The sequence below is a fragment of the Rhopilema esculentum genome, unplaced genomic scaffold (genome assembly GCF_057945365.1).
Source record: "Rhopilema esculentum isolate cy_ngs unplaced genomic scaffold, ASM5794536v1 HiC_scaffold_36, whole genome shotgun sequence".
In the NCBI taxonomy this organism is placed as follows: domain Eukaryota; kingdom Metazoa; phylum Cnidaria; class Scyphozoa; order Rhizostomeae; family Rhizostomatidae; genus Rhopilema; species Rhopilema esculentum.
In genome coordinates, this window is record NW_028300847.1 from 411,262 (window position 1) to 434,718 (window position 23,457).

Here is a 23,457-nt window from a genome sequence, read left to right on the forward strand (position 1 = left end):
ATGCGGGGAGGCTTTGAATTATTAGCGAAAGAATAAATATATTTTCCACCTCTGTCATATTTTTAAAAGATTCCTCATCGATAAACGCAGCGATTTTTTCTTCTTTTTAACTCGTGTTCCGTTGTCTTTTGCAGGCCACCAAACTAAATTGCAGGATCAAGTCAGAAGCTTTGCTGAAAGAATCAAAAGAAACATCAAAACTGTTTCTACAGTTATCTTATTTTTGGAACAAACTAGCAAGCATGGAACCGGAACTTATGGAATCTCTAAAGGTTGCTATTTGTTTTTGACAGAAGAAAATCACGTGATCTGATCATTGGACTATTATGATTATGTTATATTCGTTTTGTCATAATGCTTATATCTGCCAAGCTTTCCTTTTCTGAAAACTGTATTTCCTGCCGAGCCTCACTTTTTATATATTTTTTATTGGAACTTTTGCCTCTGTTTCTTGAATGTTGTATTGTTTTAAATGACTGGGTCGTTCATTTGTGGTTTATGCACTTTGTAACCTTTTGTTGCAGTTCGAAGCGATGATGATGCTGCATAGCAGTGTGTCGTTTCTTGCACGCCCAAGACTTTTACAACACATTGTTGAGGTAAAAACTTATTACCGAAACTTATCAGAATAAATAAAATTTGTTTTGACTTGTGATTTGCCAAGGTCTTTTGGATTAGGCTTTTTCTTTATTCATTTCTTTCGTTCTAAGAACACATGATAAAGAAATTTTGTGGTTCGTCAGAAATATTTAAGAGTTTAACATTAACGACAAGTTTTTGAATTTTCCGAAACTTTGTAAGATAAAGTTGTTCAAATTTCCTGTAAAAATTTTTTATTCTTGATATGCATCATAATGCATGTTATTTCATGGAAATTACAGGACAGAGAGTCAATGCAGGTTCTTCTTGAAAAATCAAGAGCTCCCAGCCCCTCCTTATCAACTGATAGCAGGCACAATCTTCAATTGAAAGAGGAAACCTATTACAATCTGGATGAACCCTTAGGACGAGTCCAGGAAATGTATGTTTCCTTCTTGAGGTGCCTCTTGTTGTCATCAATTGTTAATTCATTTAATTTTCCCGTTGTCCTTTTGTTATCATCTTTTTTATTTTTAGTTGGATAAGAGTAGGCATTTTTCGTATATGATTTGGTTGTAGTTCTACACTAACTGCATCCCACATTTTCCCACCGACTTAGAGCATACTATTCATTGATTTCTACAATTGATTGTACATTTGTACTTTTATGTTTACAGGATCATTGAAATTGTTGCAAGTACCACTGGAATGATCAGAAATATTTCACCAAACCTTGTCGAATCTATTATTGACGAAGTAATTTTTTCTCTGTTTGTATTTTATATTTTCTATTTGTTCTTTGTTGAATTTTCAAGATTGTTAGGACAGAAATTGTAGCACTTGATCTTATTTTATTCACTCCCGGGACTGATGAGTTCAATAGTTTAATATTCTTTGCATAGGCGTATCTAACGACACTCTTCTTTATGTTTATGTAACGATGTCCTTTTTTCAACGCTTTTCTGATGAAACTATAAACATACTTTCCTCGAATTCAGTAAACGTCATTTTTTCAGTAATTATAAATAATAAATATTTCTATGTAGATATCCGTTATGTAGAAATGCTTCAAAACATGCATTATAGTTGTACTGCATAGGATTGGACTTGTCTTCACTTTTGTCTGAAATAAATCTTCTGTTTTACTTTCTTCAAGGGAGCAGATTTGCAGAACTTTGTGCCTACAGTTCAGCTAGCATTCAGTTTTCCATCGTTTGATGAATTACGAGAAGTCTCTTTTGGGACTTTTATTGCTTCCATAAATGTTTGCCACAAAATTTTGATGCAAGTGAGTTTTTGATAATAATTACTATTTACTGGTATGTAGCATGGTGCAGCTTAACTAAGCAAGTTGTTTCGCTTTTACTTTGTTGCACAAGACTGTACCTAAATTACATTAATGGAGTTGATTTGGTCATCGGGGTATAAGGAAATTCAATGATAATGAAACTGTTTCTTTTTGCATTCCTTGTTATTTTTTACAGACTGCAGAATCTGCTACTGTTTCACCTTTGCAAGAAAGCAATCTATTTGATTCACATAGGAATAAAGTTTTAAGGTGACATGTGTATTTTAATTCAGAATTTTTGCTGAAACTTTACCAAATATTTCTTTATGTGTTTCAAATTATTTAAAGGTATCTATGTTTTTTGAAACTTTAAGCCTGGTACCAAATAAATATTAGCATGCACAGAAAATGCTGTATGATGAAATGCACTTGTCTAAATCCTGCAATGGAAAATGAGAACAACTCTTGTTTTTTCACTTTTTGTGCTTTTTTTACTTTTCCTTTTTTTCGTGTTGTCAATTTTTCCGGTACCAAAGGCATATTTTGATATCATATTTTTAAATTTTTTCCTTCCAAACTGCTTACTTTCCCTTGATGTTCGCTTACTTTCCCTTGATGTCCGCTTACTTTCCCTTGATGTTTGCTTACTTTCCCTTGATGTCCGCTTACTTTCCCTTGATGTCCCCTTACTTTCCCTTGATGTCTGCTTACTTTTCCTTGAACTCAGCTAACGGATTTAGTTTTTCCTTTACAGACATCCCATAAACGTGGTTTCAAAGTCATTTGACAATTTGTATTCGTATTTTTAATGCATTAAATGACTTTCTGCGGCCAGAGCTTTTTCAGCCTTCAACTTCTTGTTTTCTGCTATGTTCGAGCTTCTCTTCTTATGGTATTGATAGTTATTATGGGTTTTTCTAAGTCCAGTTAGTGAGACAAGATTAGTGAGACATGGCCAGTTACAAGCGAAAGTAAGAATTTCGATGTTAGGTTGATATCGTTAGTGAAGACCTAGCAACGCTTTTACTATTATTTTTCTCTAAAGGAATATTCTGAATTTCGTGATTGAAAACTCCGTTGTCATCATCATGTCAGAAGCGTCATTTTACCTCCGACATCAAACAATAAATCCACGCACCAAACAGTTTATGAAAAGGGAACTTGGAAGTGAATTGGTATGTTTCTTCATTTACTTGAAATATTTGAAGAAATCCCTTGTTTGAATCCAATTCTTTTGCGTGATTTAACTGTATGTATCCAAAGCACGTTGGTGTTGCAAAAATTATTGAAAGAAGACAATTTTTAACTTGTCTTGTTGACTGATTCATTCATTTTTAATATAATCAGAACTCGGCTCTTTAGAAATACATTGCCATGTCAGTTATTGGAAGGTCTATCAAAACCAAGTTGCAAAGCTACATTGAGGTAGAATTGAATTGAAAATCGGCTTCTTTAATTCTAGTTTTCTGTGGTTACATTTTCGACGTAACTTATTTTAGCATATTCAAATAAAAGATAATAATGATTGGAGACCTTTCCAGTTAAATTCTTTTTTAACCAATCAATTTAGAGTCATCCCAATTGCCAAATGTAAAAGACCTCAACCAGTGAAGGTTTCCATTAGAATAGTTTGTTCATATATTTGTAATCATCAAATTTGGCTTAACCTTCTCCAATCTTTCAGAAAAATCTTCTGCATTCAATCAATCGCAGCCAGTCAAGAAAGGTTGTCTCCCAGGTATCTAAGTCGAGTGGCAGAGAGAGTCCAATTGCTTTAAGACGAAACGCGAGCATAACGACTTTTTCTGAAAATGAAAGCGATAACATTTACGAAATTGCTTATGCTTTTGCATGTCAGCTGCTTAAATGACATTCCAATGCTCTGTTCCATTTTTCTTAACTTAGCTTGGCTTAGCTTGACGAGTATTTCATTCATTTATTCATTAGAAAAACCTCTAGAAATTGCCCATTATTTTTTGTTATCAAAAATTCTGTCACTTTCGTGGAGATTCTTGTCAGGAGCTTGTAATCAACGCAATGTTTGTGAGAACTCTTTCCTACTGTGAAAACATTATTTTCAAGATGTCGTATTTCTTTAAAAGACACACGACAGTTTAAAATAAAATTGCCAAACAATGCTACTTCATTTTGTTACGGTGTTCGGTGAAGTGTGGCATTAGACGTTTCGTCCCACGAATATTTTTCTTGTTGTTTGACAAAGAGAACAACACAAAATATGAACAAGCAATCACAAGTAGAATCTCACGACCGATGCCTGCTATGTTAAGGGCTGCAATTTTAGCTTGTGCAGACCCTGGCACAAGTCATTTTCATATACGTCGTGTGTCTTTAAGGGCGTGGTCAGCAAAGCATTTCTCGTTAACGAGTCACTAGAACCCATTTTTGTCTTCTACCTTTTTCGTTCAACAGATTTTGTAATCATGGTTCCTTTTTTCGTTACATATTACAAACCTTTCTAGGAATGTTCATTTCCAATTTTGAGAAGGCAAAACCGATCTTGTGACCTTAATAATAAGATGTATTTCGAATGGTTATTTACAAAGTCAGTATATATAAACATACACCTAATAGTTACAGTAAATTTACATATGTATATTCACATATAAGGAGTTTAATTGGACTTTTTGTACGGAGTCGGCCTTTTTATTCCCAACACTGATCAAAACTTGTTACAAACTCAAACCCAAACTTCTAGAAAAGGAAGTGCCGCAATTTTCTAAATGTGGAAATAAAGGGGAGAAAAGCATTCCAAAGTTTGATATGCTTTATAAGGTATAAACATGAAATTAGGGATCAGTCAGCTAAAATGGGTAGATAAAGAACATAATTATGCTGATAGGAGGCTGTGTGATCGATCCTTATTGGATTAATATACGAAAATTGAATATTTGTATTAATATTTTTGACAATATATATTGATTGACTTTTACCTGAAAAGCTACCGTATGCTGCAATAAGCATAATCCCGACTCTATCTTTTGATATAATCTCGATGGCGACTAAAAATAATTCAGATTGTTCTGGCTTTTTTACCCCAATGGCAGCATGTTCCATTTGACAACTGTTCTTGCATAAAATAAACTTATAACAGTCTAAATATTTTGCCGAGGAATAGAGCTCTTTAAAGTGGCCTTGAATGGTAATTGCTGGTAACTTTATAAAATCTAATAATGGGAAGAAGAATTGACACAAAAATTGACATGTATAACAGGTATAGAACTTTTCGTAATTGCATTGGCAACTTAGTTGCTTGGTGGTGCGTGCTAAGTAGGAAAACTAGAACCAAAGCGACAAAATATTTGGTGACAATAAAGCAAAACGACAGAAAATCAAATGTTGGAGTTGTGAGTTGTCTTTCGATGATGATTATAGAAAAAAGCACAACAAAGAATACTACAGTGAATTGATAGTTGCTAATTGCAATGTTCCTAACAAGAAGGCAGGAGAACAGGTTCCTTTGCCTTAGCAAAGAAAAGGAATGACCATGTGAATTTTAAAATAGTTGAGATCCAGGGGTGGATCCAGAGCAAATTTGAAAGAGGTGCAGTCGGTAGTAGGGGCGCTGAAAATTTTTTAAAAATTGGTGACAAGAGTATAAGTACGCTGTATACAACAATTTCATAACGATTTCATATCTATTTTTAGAATAAACAACATAACTTTGAGGTTATCCTTGAAGTAAATTTGGTCTCAGAAACTTTTTCACCTGATTCTCATTCTTCAAAAGGGGCGCAAAATTTCCAAAAAAGTGGCACCAGACTTGCTTCAACTCGTTGAGGCAGGGGCAACTGCCCCTAGTTGCTCCCCCGTTAAACCCGCCACTGTTGAGATCTGAAAATCTCTTGACGTGTTAAGCCGATTATCGTTGATTTGCGGTTGTGGTCGCAATCTCCTTGCAATCCATTTAAACATCTCCTTGCAATCCATTTAAACAGGCTTATTGATCTTTTAAGCTTCAAATGACTTGACCCGGCTTACACTGTGGTTTACGAGTCTATCTTTCAAGTGCCATCAATTCAATTTTCCCTGGACTTACAATTTCTCTACATACAGGTACAAAAAGCTATTTTGTACCCAAAGTACCAATCGATTGGCTCAAGAATTTGCACACGGCCAGGATAGATGTTGGGTAAGCAAAGTGTGTCTCAAAATTTTTTGATCTGCTCTGGTCCGTCTTTTACAGCCAAAAACAACTACAAGAGTGAAGAAATTTTGTTGATAGGGTATAGTTTCTTGAAACTTTCAAGAGAAGGAAGAATTTCAAAAATCCGAGGTATAATCTGAGGTAGCTTAGGAATTGTGCTTTTTGCTGATACAAGTCAGATTTTGTTACCTTAAACGCAAGGGTAGAAAATAGCTTTTGAAGGTGACACACTCATTTAGGCAATAAATATGCCAGGACAGTATCATTTTACAATATTTGCCAATTATTTTGATATGGTTGGAATTATCATATTCTCGTGCATCGAATGTTGTAAAGTTTAATCTGAGATACCGTCAATATTTTCGCTTTTTGGGACAGAGAACCAAATATCGTGTCAAGAAAGTTTACTGTAACCTTAACTGACTAGTTCTACTGTATGAAAGACTTACAAGTAAAGAATTAGCTATTAAATGAACAAGAATACGAATGCCTGAAACCAGTCATTGTCTGAGACCAATCCTGTAACCCGAAGCAAACTTCCATGGAAACGAGACAGATTGAGCATGGCAGATTGTCACGCATCAGTGATGAAATACTTCCTCATTTCCGTACTAATTAACTCTTAACTATCATAGCAACCGTGGTGTTGGTGGTGAGGTACGAATCACGCAATAACTGAAATGAATATATGATGAGGTTTTTCATGAGAAAGGTTTTCTTTCTTGTCGTTTTACAGCTATTTTCTTTAGCGAATTTGCAAATCTCATCTGGAACTCATCTCGAAGACCCGGAAGACAACAGTGAAGATTACCTAGATGAACTCAAGCGAGCTAGGCCTGGCTTTAACAATGTCGATGAAAGTAAGTGGTAAACATATCCTTATTTTTGCCGCCTATTGTTCTCTGTTATTTTTAGCATTCTTGTTTTATCATCAATTTTTCAGCCTTATCCGTCAGCGTTTCATTCTTAAAAGAGATAAAACTTCGTCATGTTTATATATATACTTGTAAATGGTTAACTTCCCATTCCGTTCGAATAAGCAATGATAGAAACAGAACAAGTTTACTTGGAGAGGGTTTATGGGCCCCGGGTCAGTATGAAAGATTAATAGTAAAGCACACCTTATATTATAACTTCTGTTTCCTATTTTATATAGCTTGAGCATTTAAACTTCTGTTTCTAGCTGTTTCTATCATTTGAACTAGCCTTCGCGCGCAGAGCAGTTAGGGTGATCAATTTTGCCAAATACCAAGCTCATAGTGAACCACTATTCAAAAAACATAATCTTCTCAACTTTGATAACATGTATAAACTTGAAGTTGCTAAATTCATGTTTGATATTTATCATAAAACGGTAATGACCTATTCAACAACCTGTTCATTAAAACAAATATACGTCATCAGCATGAAACAAGACAGTCTTCAAATGACAACTTCTCTTTCCCTTTGGTCTTGACAAATTACAAACAAAAGTCAATTGTATATGAAGGAGTCAAAATTTGGAATTCCCTGCCATTGCAAATTAAAAAGTTACCGAATAAGTCATCTTTCATCAAAAACCTGAAAAGTTATTTCTTAAAGTCGAATTGATATACTTATTTGAACCCAATTATGAACATTATCATTAAACATTTATTACCACTATGCATCTCACTATTGTGTTTTTAGTATAACCAATTAACATATCTTATTATACTAACCCTATATTATCTTGACATTCCTCCTTTTTATTTTTCATTCACATTCTTCTTTTGAAATCGAACACTTACACCTATAAATGTCCAATCGGGCATATGACCTAGATAGCTCCTTGTGAGTTCTTTTCATATGTCTGACAGCAAACATACCGAACGTTGAACTATCTACTGTTTGTAGTTTTTCTTTTTTGTAAAAAATAATTGTTAGCCCAAGCCCATAAAGATGATGAATTCTTAAGAAAAATATTGATGACCTTAAAGCAGTCAAAGATGTGAACTGCTCCTATCTTACTCCATTCATAATTTTTTTTATCATTTATATAATGTTTAATTTACATTTAATTTGTAACAATAATTTATTGTTTCTATTGTTTACAGTTTGTGATAATTGACAGGCTGGATTATTACTTGTAATTTTTTTAATTGATTTATTATTTATTGATTCCTATAGCCAAGGGCCCCTGGGTCAGTGACCTCCTCAGCACTGGATGATAGTGTGAAATTATGCAGTGTGCATGTGCTGAGAATGCTTTCCAATTACTAAATTATTGATTCCTTTGCTTTATGCCATATGGCACATATGGCAAATGCTACAATTGAAATATTTATACCATATTATGTTTTTCAGATGGCCATCTTGATTCAAACTCACTCTTCACGGTGTATGAAGATGATGAACCTCTGAGCAAAGAAATGGAAGAAAATGATGATGAAGGCAAAGATTATGGTAGCACTTTGATTCCTTTGTTTCCTGATTTTTCTAATTTATTTCATTAAGATGGATATATATCTCTCAAAAGAACTTGTGATACAAATACAATTCTAATAGCAATGAGCTGTTTGCCTATATAATGGAAATTAAGAGACATAATTCTTTTTCAAATAATCATTTCCTGTTACATTTATTTTACATGCCAACTGAGCAGTTTGAGCTGTATCTTAAGTCATAGTTGTGTAGAGAATGTTTTCAGCAGCATCATTATGATCAAGATAAAATAAAGGATTAGGATAGTCTAACTAAAATGCTCTTAATTTACCTTCCTTTTCACATCCCAATTTTCAGTGGAACCAGGTCTGTTGTCCAAAACAAGACAACCATATAGATAGACAAGACAATGACTAATTTGCCATTCCACCAAGAATTTGTTTGCGAAAAGGGAGGTAAATCGAGGGGTTTTTGTTAATTCTTTATTTTATCTGAATTAATATTTTCTGATTTATCTGAATATTGTTATGATTTATTTCATATATATATATATAGGTTATATCTTGGTTTGTTACCCTTTGTTGTTGCAGATAAAACTGATGATGTAAACATTGCTAGGGGCAACCATGCTAGAAAACCTTTATGTTTGACAAAAGAATGTGTGATTGCTGCTGCAGAGATCCTTTCAACAATGAATCCCTCTGCTGACCCATGTCATGACTTTTATGATTATGTATGTGGAAACATCAAGCTTAAAGAACCATTTGAAGACATGACAAGAACAATGTCTTTTGAAACTCTTAGAAGACAGAACAATTACATATTACACACCATTCTAAAAGAGATGCCTACAAAAAATGGTAAATTATTATCATGCATCTTATTGTAGAAAGCACTTACTTCTCTATTCATGATCATATTTGTAAAACCAGACTAATAGCTTCATTACAATATTCTCGGATTTGGGCGATTTGTATCTTCACATTTGGCAGAAATGGATAACAGAATTGGAACCTTCATGTTGAAATTAGTCTGTGCCAAAAAATTCCAATTGTTTGGGTCGTCAGGCTGCGAATTACCCCCATTTTCCAAATTTAGCTTTCCCTATACATTTCAATGGAATTTGTTGCTGTAGTGAAATTTTTTCACTGCAGCAGCAAATTCTGGTCAAATCTAAAGAAATATCTAAATATTCAAAACAAAGTAACTTGCGACCAAACGGTCCAAACAACATTAATTTTTCAGTAATGACTAAGATGACAACTTCAATTCTGAAGTCCATTTTTGAAAAAGATCTGTAGATAACGAGATACAAAATTGATGATGTCAACTTGAATCCATTAATTGAAACTTTTTCTAATCTTTGAGAACAGATTACTCACTTTGACTTGCTGATTTATGGAAGCCTTCTCAAACACATGCATAAACCCTCACTTAATTCCCATCAGTCATCTACTCACATGATTTTCTTCTGATTTTGTTTCCCTCCTTTCATTCTTTTGTCTTTCCTTTGTTTTATGGTTATTTTCCCTAGGTTTGTTTACCACTCTTTGATGTCTTCATAAATATCCTTCTCCTATGTACTATTCTGTCACATGACTTATAATCCAGTGGTAGTTCAAAACTACAGCCATTACCGCTTGAGCGGTAGTCAGGTTATTAAAAAAATTATAAAAACAATGATCATTTTATGTTTATCCTAATACTGTGATAGAACCATAGTTAAAAATTGTGAATATTTGATCACGCTGCAAGCCAAACATTCCTCCTTTGAGACATGCCTGAAATTGTCATAGAGACAGAAGTGCTTTTGAGTCCTTTTCACTATGGAAATGTATGCTGAGTCAGATACTTGCAAATAAAAAGCTAGCATGGGGGGATGATGAAATCATGGCTTGCTAGCTAGGGGGTTGAGTCGGTGTAGAGCGGATTCGAGCTGAACTGAGTGGTAGTCAGCCTGCCTAGACCAATCAAATCATCAGAAATCACAGCCAACCTGGGGGATGCATGAAGCCTTTGTTGAAAAGCAACAAACAACCAAGTTGACTGTCGCTCAGATGAGGGATTGAGTAGTGCTGTTGCTTAACACAACTCAAATGTTAAAGAAAGATGGGGGACCCCTACATATTCTGCAAGCAGGCAAACTTTAACTTCAAAGCCGATGTGACCCATTATTTAGTACAATACACACATATTGATAGGAATATAGTTTATAAGAATATTAAGTAGCTAAAATTTAAGAAGGTATCACAAAGTTTGCCAAAAGTATGATTATTTGTTTAGCAAAAGTTTGCTCTCAAAGGTTTCAAATTTTAGATGGCTTTTTAAACACGATTTAATGCAAGTTCCAGGCGACATTTTAAAATTCTGCCAAAAATATCATTTGTTTTCTTATCCTATGGCGTTGCCTAGGCTTAATGCTGGAAATTTTTTTAGAATATCCAGCCTCAGAATAATAGCAACCTACGATGATTTGTTGCTTCTTGAGGTTATTGCAATGATACTAAAAGTTTCACAAAAGCGCCGCTTGAAATAGATCTACCTAAGAAAAAATAGAGAACAATAATCATTTTAGAAAACAGGGTGTGGCCAGGAAATGGATGTAGTCTAAAGGGTGAGGTCGATCTATCTAATTTCAGTGGTAGTCACATTTTTGGCTGTATCTGCCAATGTAATCCTCATTCTTTAATTCTTTCTTGCTTAAAGTAAATTTTCTTTTTGACTATGACTCTAGCTAGAGTTGAAATGTTTATATAACTACTGATTTTGTCAATCTTCATCTTACTGGCCATATCATAATTACTATAAGCTACATAGTTTGTCTATCCTCATCTTACCCGAATGGTAACTGCGCTGATTTTGTCAACTTGAATGCTTTTCTGTACCGGTTTGGTCACATGGGTTGCCACATGTCTTACCTGGAGTTTTAATAACTTGATTAGTCAATTGAAATAGCAGTTGAAATACTACTACTACATGATATCTCTTTTTTTCACTGCGCTGGTTATCTATCTTATCATACACCTGTCACATGGTCCAAGAAATTGGTTCAAATGCAAATACTCCAGAATTTTAGTTTATATTCCCTCCAACAATGCACCCAAAATATGAGTTTTTTCAATCCTTGCTCATTCAATAGATACTTACGGAAGACAATGTTTTTTTACAGGAAGCAGTGCAATTGATAAAGTGAAAAGGCTCTACGACTCTTGCATAGCCAGTGAACATAATAGTGCAGATAATATCAAGGCTCTCAAAAAAATGGTTGATGATTATGGTCCTTGGCCCTTAGCACAGGCCAGCAAATGGACCAAGAATTGGAGTTTCCAAAAAAAGTTCAATGAAATTTCATTACAATTTGGACGTTCTCCATTATTTTCACTGAGTGTCACTTTGGATGAAAAGGAACCATCAAGCCACACACTCCAGGTATCTTTGGCAGTATTCAAGTTATATTTTGTTGAGTTTTGTGAGCATTTTAAACTTCTGTGGTGACATACGAGGAGAGAAAATTAAAGCTTTTTGAAATCTTTCATATTTTGAATTGCAAAAATTGCAAGTATTTGTTTGCTTTTGCATTCCATGCATTTATCAGTTTTATGTTCATTCACTTCATAGTACCTACTAGATGTTCAAATAAAAGTTTTAGAGAAGTCGGTGCAAATATTATTTAGTTAAAGAATGAATAATACCACCGACCTTTAACTTTACAACACAACTATCACACCGTCCTCACAACCCATACCATGTTTTCTCTACCATTATAATCACTATCACCGCCATTACTATTATCAACATTCCATTATTCTCAGTTCTAACACAATTAATTATTATTATTATTTTTGTTTTTTTATATTCATATTTAGTAAAAGCTTTTTTGGCTCTTTTACTAACGACTTGTGTATATTATAAATATATATATAATTTCTCACCTCAATGTTTGCAGATGCAAAAAGTTAGGACAGCTTGTTTTCTGTTCCAAAAACCCGAATAATCCTTTTAACTATCTACACAACTATATAAAAATAGCTCAATAAATGAGATTAACTAAAACTAAGCGAATAGAAGAGCTAAGCTACAAAGCGAATGTAAGTACAACAGAAATATTAGTTGTTGTGCGTAAGTACAAATATATGGCTGAATATATGTTTGATTAAGTGCGAATAGAATGTCGTTATATAAGTTCACTATACATATTCATAGTCATCATTATTATCCCATTACATCAATCTCTACAGCACCATACACATTCCCCCACATCACCCACCACCCTACCCTCTCCACTTCCGTCATCCCATTTTTTCTCCCCTGCGCTGCATTCATACCTTTCAATATCCACCAATCCGGCATCACCATCTCACATTTTAAATTCATTCGCTCGTTCGTTTCATTTACCCTGATAAAGCCCTGTATGCCGGGGCATAATATAAGTATTCGTTAATTTAATTTATTTTGAAAATTTATCTCATAACATTGGATTCCCGTCGCCGTTTTTCTTTGTTCCTGAATTTTACCCTCGATTGAATAATATGTGTGCTCGCATTTAAGAATGTATTGTGTTGGCTGTCACTGTGAAAAACATTTTTATGTTTGACAAGTTTAAGGATCCTGCTAAAGGGCACCGAAAGCCGTGACTTCTTCCAAGTAATGGGTTCTACGAGGACTTTCTTTAAACTAGACTTAATTCTCTTTGGAAAAGGGTTTGGTCCCTTTCATTTTCAAATTTACTTTGTCATCTTCATCATTCTTTTTAACATAAACTGAACAGTGAATATACAACTAATTAAAACCGACTTGAAAAGTCAAAGATATTGGATTATGCATGTTTTTTGGAAGAATGAGAGCAAATTCCAGATACCTGGACCTAGCATTTTCTGAGCGCTCAGGCCGTGCTTCCATCCATTCAAAAGGATTGCGTTACTGCCAAAGTTTATATTTTTCCTGCTAATTCTCTTGCCATTTTGAAGCTAGTAATGTAGAACGCATTTTTCCAAGGCTGTAAGGTAAAACTGAACAGATCGCTAAAATTTATTGAGCCTGGTCAAAACTTTCTCAGAATCCCAGAGTGCAAAGAATGTAAAGTGGTCGCAACTTGGAATTCATTGAGCAGGCAAAGTCGTCTTTTCATTTGAAAGCTTTTAAATCTTAGATTTGTTTTGGAAAAAAGAAATCCACACTTGTGAAGATAGAAAGGGTTAACAGTTACCGATTATTAAAACAAGGAACCCATATATACACGCTTTTCTGCTCATGACAAAATCTGATCACAAATTCTTCTAAGCAAGCCTGATAAGTTTTTCCTTATGAACACAGATGGAAAGCTGTTCCATTAACAAAATCATTTCGGTAGGCGTTATGCAGTTTCTTCATATGAACAGGCGTGAAATACCTTCTCATTGTTACTATCAGAGTTCAATAAACCTGTCATACAGCTTTTTTACACTTGCCTTTTCTGTTTGGAAGCCCTTCCTTCCTGTTGCTAGGTATCTTGTAGAAGCCCCGTTTGGCCCGTACAACTTGATAGTACCAAGACTATGCGATACATAACGGGAGCTGCTCTATCTTTACAGCTCCTAATATCCTTTCACTTTTTGTAAAGAATTAATCCTATTTATCTTTTAAAGTTCCACAAGTTGTTTTCCATTTTAAAGGTTTTGCATTTACCTTATTTGTTTTTCAGCTACAGCAGGCTGGCCTCCTTCTGCCACGGGATTACTACATTTCCAATGATCCTACCAAGTCCAAGGTATTCTTATTTCTTTGAAAAAATCACTTTGCATCTGAAAAGTGAATTTTGAGAAAGACGAACGTGTTCTTATCAATATTAATATAACCAGGCCTTGGAAATCCATTGTTAAAAAGAAAGTGTCCTGGTATTTATTGTCAGGGTATTGTCTGTGTTTTACTAATCTGAAACTTGCGTGTTGAATTTGTTTCATATGATGTTGTTTATGAAAGAATCATTGACCATATGTTGAGATTGTTTAAATTAATTCAACTGAGTTCTACTTCTTATTTTCATTCTAGTTTCTTTCTCTTTGAATCTTTTCATTTATTTTGTTCTTCTTTTGTCATTTTCAACACCACTGCTGTATTATTCCATCCTTAAGGTTTACCAGTCGTATTGCATGTTTATGTTAAATATCATGAAACTGTTGGGATATAACAAAAGCTACCAGATATCAATGCTGAAGGATGTTCAGGATTTCGAAAGGAAGTTGGCAAAGATATCTATACCTGCAACCGAACTGAGGAAAGCGGACCGCATGTACAAACGAGTTAGCATAGGAGGCCTAATGAAACTCCTTCCTGAAGTAAGTCATTTATGCTTTTATACGACACATTCAGTGACTCAGCTATAACTCTAAGAAATGAAATCTGTTTATCTTACAAACATTATTCAATTTCATTACTTTAAGTTTCAATAAGCCCATTATTTGCAAAGTAAACCTTTCAGTTTTCTCTACTTCGTATGTGAATGTCAATCTATAGGAAATCGAATGCTGCTTAGAAGCTTGCAAGACTATGGATGACAATGTTTGCTTCGTGTAATGTTCCAGAAAACTAACTTTTCCAGAAAAGGCTATGTTTTACAACTTTATTCATTTTATGCTAATGATTTCAGTTAATTGTTGTGTGATTTAACCATTGAACTATTGACTCCTTTCCTTTTGCTTCAGTACTGTAAATAAATATTCAATGTATGGTAATCCTCGGTAGAGAACTGTGCAACACATTATGTTATGTTCTTATTGTCAGATTGAGTGGAAGAAGTTCATAGCGACATATTTAGAGCTGGCTGGGTACAAATTGAGTGACGCGAAATATGTTGTGTTATACGGTCAGAATTACTTCCGAAACCTTGGTATATTGTTGAGAACGACGAAGAAAGAGTGAGTTTCTTTTCTTCTTTAGGCTTGTTAACGTTTTCATTTCAGTGAAGTAATGAGATAGTAATGAGGACAGAGAAAACCTCTTTAGCTTATTATTATCTAATTGCTGCACTCCTGTTTTTATTAACTCTTAGATTGCATAATGCAGACAAGTATCTTTTATAGATATGTGTCCATATTAAAGGACTGCGCATACCATATTTTCTCTAAAGAACGCCGCGGCGTTTATTATAAACTCCAAATTTTGGATGAGGCGTTCAATTGAGAGCGGCGTTCAATACAAAATAAAAAGTTTGTCAAATGAAAAATGACAATAAAAGTGCGATGAAAAAGATAACAACAGATTTTAAACAATGTTTTCATTTCCCACAAACACGTAGTAAATATTATGTGAAAAATTTAATGTGTTCACGTAATGGAAATGTCAAGGAATGTCAATATCCCTGTCTCCGTCAGAGTCGTCGTCACTATGAAATAAAAACTTTCGTAGCTTTCGAAAAGTAAGCGCATAACTGATTCATTACTTCTTGTCTTGATGTGTTTTGTAATGAACGCCGCTTTCAAAGATGACCTTTAACAACCTTGTTTTAGATAATCGAAGTAAGATGAACATATATTGTGTAAGCTATAAAGTCGATCGTAGGACGCTGTAATGTGACATTTTCATTTTGTCTCACAGGACGCTTGCTAACTACCTGCTGTGGAACTTGGTTTCAGGCTTGTATGCATTTGTCGGCGAAAAATTCAGACAAGAAGGTTTCAGATTTGAAAAGATTTTTGCTGGGAAAAAGGCAGAGCCTCCATTTTGGCTGTTTTGTACGGAGCTAGTTGAAAAGGCACTGCCTTTTGCGTATGGAAGGATGTATGTGGATGCGAGGTTCAGGAGTAAATTTGCGAAAAGAGAGGTGACTCTTCAAAGTTTTTCGGTTTTTTCTGTAAGGCCATTAATGTTTTAAAAATCAAGTAAAACAATCCACAAAAGCCAATAACGCCTCTTAAAAAATTTTACTTCCAAAAGTTTTCAATTGACATTATTAGACAAGCGGGATCATGCTTTAGTGCCATCAGGTTTCATTTGTCATGCTATTTAGGAGACTGTCAACCCTTTTTATGTAAATTTTGCTACTTTGATGTAAAGTTTGTATAAAGTTTTCATATCAAGGATTGATGGTTACTTTGATTCCAGGCAAGGAGAATCGTCAGAGAGCTGAAGCAAGCTTTTGTTTCAAATCTGCAAACTGTTAGCTGGATGAGTGAGAAAACGAAAGAAAAGGCAAAAGAAAAGGTCCTGACTGCCATGCTTTGTTGCTCCTCGTATCATAGTATTTGTTTTCAAAATAAAGAAACTATCTTACATCAAGGAAAATGCTGGTTTGACAATTCGTATCGATTTTTTACGTAGATTTTTATCAATATCGATATCAATATGTAGATTATTTCCAATCTTTTTGTGCATCTTAAGTGCATCGAATGTTTTAGATTAAAGTTCAACTTTTCACTAATGAACTACCTTCTGATGCATTTTATCATTTTCAAATACTCTTATGTATATCATTCAAATATATTTTCTAAAAAATAGATTTTTCTTCATAGGCTGAAGCTATAAAAGAGTTGATTGCCTATCCAGATTATATACTAGACGACAAAAAACTCAATAAAAAATACAAAGATGTAAGTTGTACGTTTTGCTTTTCAATTCTCTGTTCTCTATTTTTTTTCTATGAGAATATCATTTGCACAAGATTTATATACTGGAAGATGTCACAACAGTGGTTTCTTTCAATGCCATTGTGCATTGTGATGAAATGACGTTTTTACCTTTTCAGCTTCATATCAATAGTAATGATTTTGTTGGGAATATTTTGCAAGTTGTGACGTTTAATATGAAAGATAACATTCGAATGCTGAAGAAAAAAAGAGATAGGGCCAGGTTAGTAAGCACGTGATACTGCAGGCAAGACATTTTTTTATATCATGCTTAAAAGCTCATAATTCATTCATGCAAAGCATTTATTGTACTATTGTTGTGTAAGCGATTCAATGTCTACCATATTACAAGTTACAAATTTGTTACACCGTCTACTAAAACTCTGGTAGATTAAACACATTGTGATTATGCCGAGTCAAATATTGTCTGTTGTGTTTCTTCTGCTTAAAACACAAGATATTCAGCATCTCATGCTTCAACAACTGAATAATAAATCTTAGCTGTCATATCATCGTGAGATTTCATCAATCATTTCATTTTATAAGTAGATGTAGCAAGTAAATGTAGAAGTAGCAGTAGCGTTGCCGTGAGCCTTAGTATACCGTTGGCCTTCTCTCTCTGACATTCCGATGGGCTTGCTCCTCACCACCTTCCCAGGTTTTAATGTTCTCTATCCATTCCATTCTGCATATGCTACGCTTTCCTTCCCTCAGCTTCTCCTTCTACGGTGGCTAGGACCATACTATTCCCACTCTTCCCCTTTCTAATCATGCCATTCTCCTCGCTTACTCTCGCCTCCTTTCGTACCTACTCACTTGTTCTTTTTTCGGTCCATTCAACGCTCAGCACTCTCCTCCACAGCCATAGCTCCATTTGTTGATAATTTTCTCTTCCTTCATCTTTCTTCACTTTGTGGTAGAGATTTTAAGAAATTGGATAATACTTCAAAACTGACATAAAAAGAGCAGTACGCATTTCAAATCATATAAAAATGACTAAGTACATATTTCACTGTAGTATTCAATTTTTACTGTAGTGAAAATTATGTTTTGCTCTCCTAAACACTGTTTGGTGTGTTGAACAGCGTTTTTTGGTCGAAACAGCGTTATTATGTTGCTATAAGTTTGGCTGCTGGATAATAATCAAATTTTTAACTTTTAAAGTTTCTTTATTTTTATTCCAAGCTATTTTTTTAAAAAAAAAACAGTTACATTTCACCGTGTGGTTTGTAAACCATCGTTTGTATACTAACTGGAGCAGTTGCCTTGTCGCTTTGATTAGAAAGAGATAAGGCAATATTGAACAGTTGTAAAAGGTATTATGATTTTTAGACATAAATGATAGACGTGTAGAGACATAATTGTAATTATGATTTTTAAAGTGTACTTTGATTACAATTTGCTTTTTAGATGGGCATCTTCACCATCTGTTGTCAATGCATTCTATTCACAGGTATATAATCGAATTGGTAAGTGGAACAAATCAAAAGCGGTCCATTCTCCTAATCACCTGCTTACAGTTACCTTTTAACCCATTTTTCTTATGTTCTAGAATTTTTTTATATATATGTATATTACTATTCAGTACTGACAGGCCTTTCTGCGATTATTTTTCGAATTTGAATTGTATGTTGAATTTTAACAGTAATTTGAGTAAATAAACGTTTTTCTTATGTAAAATATACTATTTTAATTTACTAATACAAAGTCTACTATTTTCTAGTTTTCCCGGCTGGGATTTTGCAGCCACTCTTCTATCATCATGGATACCCGAGGTTCGCTCATATCTTGCAATTCGATATTTTTTATATAAAATTTGAACTGCCATCGCTGCTTTCCCTGTACATTAATTTGTCTACTGGCATACTTTATGTAGGGGATCTGTGTGTAATGTGAATGTCTTTCAATGTTATTGATAGTATGAGGGTGTTCATTACGGTATGTCTGAAGATGGACAAGTTATTATTGCTTGCTCTCATTAGCAATTAGCATGCGTCAAATAGATATTCCTCTAATAAGGATTACATATAAAGTGGTCCTATCGAATCTTTTTATTCCATTAAAGCAACATGTTTCCCTGCACGTTTTCAGAATCATTCACAACGATACTTTCTACCCTTTGGCAAGATTTAGTGTGAAATTAATCGCAAAACCTTTCAGATCATACGTGACTTGGTTTAGATATATCTAAAAAACTTCATACCTTGCCTTTCGTTTTGATTTATTTTGTTTCATTCTGGTCTAGTGCAATGAAGTATGGTGGCATCGGTACTGTCATTGGACATGAAATAACGCACGCTTTTGATGACCTAGGTTTGTAGCCAGATATTCTTATATTTGTGGTTTAAATTTTGAACCCCCTCCTCCCTCCACAAAAAAACTTGAGGGGAGAGAGTGTACGGTATCATCAGATTAATATCATTTGCGAATCAGAGTCTAATTTTGTAATTCATTTGATTTTGCTGTTGATCTTGTGTATTTAAATTTAAGGGCGCAAGTTTGACAAGTACGGTCGACTTGTACAGTGGTGGAATTCAAAAGACATTAAGGCCTTTGAAAAAGAGGCTAACTGCATTCGAAATCAGTATTCAAGCTACTCCATTTACGGAAAACATGTGAGTGTCATAACTCTAGCATTCAAATTAATTTTTGTGCGGTTTTATTACTTTGTGTTTTAATGTTACATTTTGAATTTCCTTAAGTTCTACTGTGAACGTGGCAAAGCTTTGGAAAGTGGAGTTGTCAATTTTGTTTTGCAGAATGTGAAAATTTTTCTTACCATCCACTATTATGAACTTGTTCTACTTTTTTGTAGATGAATGGAAAGTTATCTTGCGGAGAAAACATAGCTGATAACGGAGGAGTGAAGATTGCTTACCAAGCATTCAGAAAACACTTGCGGAATCATCCGGAAACAAAAGCTTTGCCAGGTCTTCAACACTTAAGTGATGACCAGCTCTTCTACATCTCCTTCAGCAAGGTCAGGCTATTATTCAGGCTTTAAATTTTCGTTTTTTTTCCAGCAATAAAATCAAATCCGATAATATCGTTATGATTTTATCGAAAATCATATTTTATCAGATTTTATCGAAAGGTTACTGGAATAGGGTCACCGTTTGTATAATGAATTGGAGTAGCTGTGAATGGGTGGTACCGAATAGTTGCAAGTGTTCAAGGCCCAGTTTTAAATTTGTGGAGTCAGATATGCATGTCCTCAGTTTCTAAAGCTTCTTGAATAGGAAATAATGCATCACGCTCTTAATGCCTTGGTTTGGAGAGCAGGGCCTTACAAATCGTACAAGGTGCTCCCGTTCAATTCAAAATTTTCCCCTTCATTTTCTTCAGGCAGTGACTTTGCATTTCGCAGAGAAGGTACTGTATTTGTTTGGAAACTATTGGAGTATTCACAACCTGCATGTCTATCTTACTTCGTTGTTTCTGAATTTATTTCCCGCCGTATTGCACGTTTTTAAACAAAGCGTGCTATCAAGATGCACAATCAGAATATTGTTTCTTTTATGAACCAGAATAAGTCAATCCGGTTATGTGAACCGGAATACGTCAATCCGATTATATGAACCAGAATATGTCAATCCAGTTACATGAACTGGAATACTTCACTCTGGTTATGTGAACCAGAATTAGCCAAGTTTTAGGGAAATTTTTGGGCACACAACATGGAGCAACAATGTTTTTTGCGTGCGCATGAGAAAACCAACTTTTTACTTGAACCTTTCTTCTACTTTCTTTTTAGGGAGTGAAATAGACGATTTAACTGATTAGGGCAAATTTCTCTATGCTACAATTTCAAGCTAAAGTGTCCTAGGTCTAGGCCTAGGCCTATCGAGAAAAGCAGTAAAGTACTAAAAATTTGGTACATAAATTAAAATTTTGGCCTATATTCCGGCAATAAAGGCAATATTTTACAAGTAGTTTTGACTTTTTCTGTAAAAATAGAAAAAATTTCAGGATGCGGCATCGTGGGAATTTCCCATGATCTTTTGCAAAAATATGGAGCATATTCTCCTACTTTGAAATTGCAGAATGTCATTCTTGTTTGTTTTTTGTCTCTAGTAAATAATTATCGAAGTTTAAAACGTCAGAACATTAAACGAAAACTCTACGCTTAGAAATATGTATACCCAGTTGTGGATCAAAATAGGCCAATCAGAAACACGAGCACATGACTGTTGAGGTTGCCCAATCAGCGCCGCTTGCCTATAAAGAATGCTACCAATGGAGTCCTAAGGTGAAAACGAACTCCTTTTGTTTACACAATAGCGGTTTTTTTCGTGCTTCCGTAGATAGATTCCAAAGCTGCTTGATGGACCGACGACCGGGCTTGACTAATAATCCGAATTTTGTCGCCATTATCATTTTTATAGTATTATGAAAGTGTGCTTATTTTCCGGGTATACTTTCCAATGTCATCTTATTTTTGGGCTCGTGAAGATCAATTGATGAGAAATTCAACATGCGGCATCGTGCCATTTTTGAGATATGATAAGTTCAAATATTGGATTATTTCTCCATAAAACTGACACTAATTTAGGCGTGCTCGTATCTTTTATCTTGCATAAAGAATCAGCTGATCAAGCTTCATTTCGCCACAACTCATAACGTTTGTGCTTGTTGTAAACCCAATCTTCTGTACATTAATGTTGATAGATTATTTAAAGCGTCAGATTATGTATAAGAATGTATAAATCACTTTGTCTTCATATATTTAGGCCACTTTTTCCCTTTGTCTCGTAATTAACATTGAAGAAATCCTCTTTCGGGCCCAAATATTACCAAATAATAGTAAATTTCTTGTTTATGTTATTTCTTAACTGTAACTAAATATGCTTTTTAGATTTGGTGTGACGCTGAAGCAAAGGCACGAACTCTGAAGAACATTGTGATAGACCACCACAGCTACCCAAAATTTCGGTACGTTTTCTCTTCATTTTCTTTTTTGTCACGGTTTACGTTTGATGCGGCTCGTACCGTGCCTGAAATACAAAGAAAATCTGCAAAATGTATGGCCTTTAGAAAATTGAGGTAAATTCTAGAAAAGTCAGTGGATTTTATGTTGTGTGTTTTCGAGTTAGGGAGAATTAAAGGCATTTGACACAGGTAAAAGTGGCTTACAGCCACTCGACAACGAGCGGTTGACCAAGCAAATTGCGCACAGAGAAAAATACGTGAACAGTTTCCGCTTTTTTGCAAATCGGTAAAATCCTAGAGCAGCGCGCAGCGGTTTCATGTGAGCAGTTTCCAATTCCTTTCTTGTGCGCGTGCTCTCATCAATTTGGCCTTAGTTATTTTTAGATTCACTGTATCTATGCATGTCAAATGCCTGATACGAATATGAAGGATAAATTCGAAAACGGTTTGTTGGGCGAGCTGTTTTGTGCACCTATCAAATTGTTTCTTGCGGCTTTGTTTGTGATTTTTTCTTACGCTCTCGCTTGCCTTGCGTTCGCTCTGTTGTTGTGGTTATTTTCTTATACGTACACTATGGCGTACATTTGCACAGCGAATTTTGAATGCAGGGATTGATAACTACCTCCTGTCCCCAGTTTGCTTCTTCTACGCTATGTTGATTAAGGAAAAATTCAGTCATTAAATTGCTTAAAAAAGTCGCTTTTTCATTCCATTTCTCGCTATTCATTTCTCTCGTGCTTTGTGTTTCAACATTCATTTGTGCGTTGAGATGTTCCAATTTTTCTATGCTCTAAAACTTGTTGGTTCTGTCAATTTTTAGCTGTATAACCTGTTCGTGAATAAATGAGTTCTAATTAGTTGACCGGGTACTGTTTGTCAAGGTTATTAATGTACCTTTTTACTGATGAAATGGTTTAGAATCTGCAAGGTTTGGTTTTCGCAATATGAATACAAACAAAGCTAAGGCTTAAGCGTATGAAACGACTTGATTTTAGAACCATTTCAGCGTATGGCCATCGTATGAAAACGTCTAATTTTGGTGACGTTGGCTTCTTTTCTTGGTTGTTTTTCTACACGGTTTTTATTCTGTAAGCATTTTGAATTGTTCAGGCCAGGAGAGCGTATCACTAACCGTAAGTCATTATCCTTATCACTTCATTTTTATTTGATCAGAGTCATTGGAGCATTGTCAAATAGCAAAGAATTCTCAAAAGCATTCCGCTGCAGAACTGGATCGCGTATGAATCCTGCTAAGAAGTGTATTATATGGTGAAGAAAACGAAGAAGGACTTGCCCTTTGATATTTTCATACTTTTCTAGGTTGGTAAATTTGTACCAAACTCTTTTGTATTGCAAGGCTTGGTTTTTTCATGTTTCATAACAATTTCTATTTATTATTTTCTACATAGTGTTTGCTATTTTTTATGAAGCCGAATTGATATTTTATAACAATTTTCATTTTTCCGAGGATGCCCACTTACGTTGTGTGTTTG

At 34.6% G+C, this 23,457-nt stretch overlaps 2 protein-coding genes across 2 annotated transcripts in view; both read left to right on the top strand.

The window, feature by feature from the left end:
* LOC135688332 (nucleoporin NUP188-like) overlaps nucleotides 1–3,830 on the top strand; it is a 48,907-nt gene extending 45,077 nt beyond the window's left edge. Inside the window, exons 48-55 of the mRNA XM_089115745.1 lie at nucleotides 135–272; nucleotides 525–599; nucleotides 882–1,021; nucleotides 1,257–1,335; nucleotides 1,736–1,867; nucleotides 2,064–2,137; nucleotides 2,913–3,042; nucleotides 3,552–3,830. Coding sequence (XP_088971871.1) covers nucleotides 135–272; nucleotides 525–599; nucleotides 882–1,021; nucleotides 1,257–1,335; nucleotides 1,736–1,867; nucleotides 2,064–2,137; nucleotides 2,913–3,042; nucleotides 3,552–3,737 — 954 coding nt within the window. The 3' untranslated portion in view covers nucleotides 3,738–3,830. The remainder of the gene's footprint in view (nucleotides 1–134; nucleotides 273–524; nucleotides 600–881; nucleotides 1,022–1,256; nucleotides 1,336–1,735; nucleotides 1,868–2,063; nucleotides 2,138–2,912; nucleotides 3,043–3,551) is intronic.
* A 2,815-nt stretch (nucleotides 3,831–6,645) lies between these two features.
* LOC148957176 (endothelin-converting enzyme homolog) lies at nucleotides 6,646–23,444 on the top strand. Its single transcript, XM_089115746.1, has 18 exons — nucleotides 6,646–6,892; nucleotides 8,358–8,456; nucleotides 9,026–9,295; nucleotides 11,605–11,864; nucleotides 14,116–14,181; nucleotides 14,546–14,749; nucleotides 15,195–15,328; nucleotides 16,008–16,233; nucleotides 16,515–16,613; nucleotides 16,922–16,999; nucleotides 17,155–17,258; nucleotides 18,446–18,504; nucleotides 18,759–18,810; nucleotides 19,281–19,348; nucleotides 19,526–19,650; nucleotides 19,851–20,015; nucleotides 21,891–21,967; nucleotides 23,138–23,444. The coding sequence occupies exons 1-18, from the start codon at nucleotides 6,721–6,723 to the stop codon at nucleotides 23,235–23,237; spliced, it is 2,358 nt and encodes a 785-aa protein (XP_088971872.1). The 5' UTR covers nucleotides 6,646–6,720; the 3' UTR covers nucleotides 23,238–23,444.
* Nucleotides 23,445–23,457: the final 13 nt, after the last annotated feature.

Excerpts from the sequence above, each read along its gene's own strand:
- LOC148957176 (XM_089115746.1), top strand. The coding sequence starts at position 6,721 with ATGATGAGGTTTTTCATGAGAAAGGTTTTCTTTCTTGTCGTTTTACAG. Across the intron at positions 18,505-18,758 it reads ACAGGTATATAATCGAATTG|TTTTCCCGGCTGGGATTTTG; the intron begins GTAAGTGGAACA and ends ACTATTTTCTAG. Across the intron at positions 18,811-19,280 it reads TATCATCATGGATACCCGAG|TGCAATGAAGTATGGTGGCA; the intron begins GTTCGCTCATAT and ends ATTCTGGTCTAG.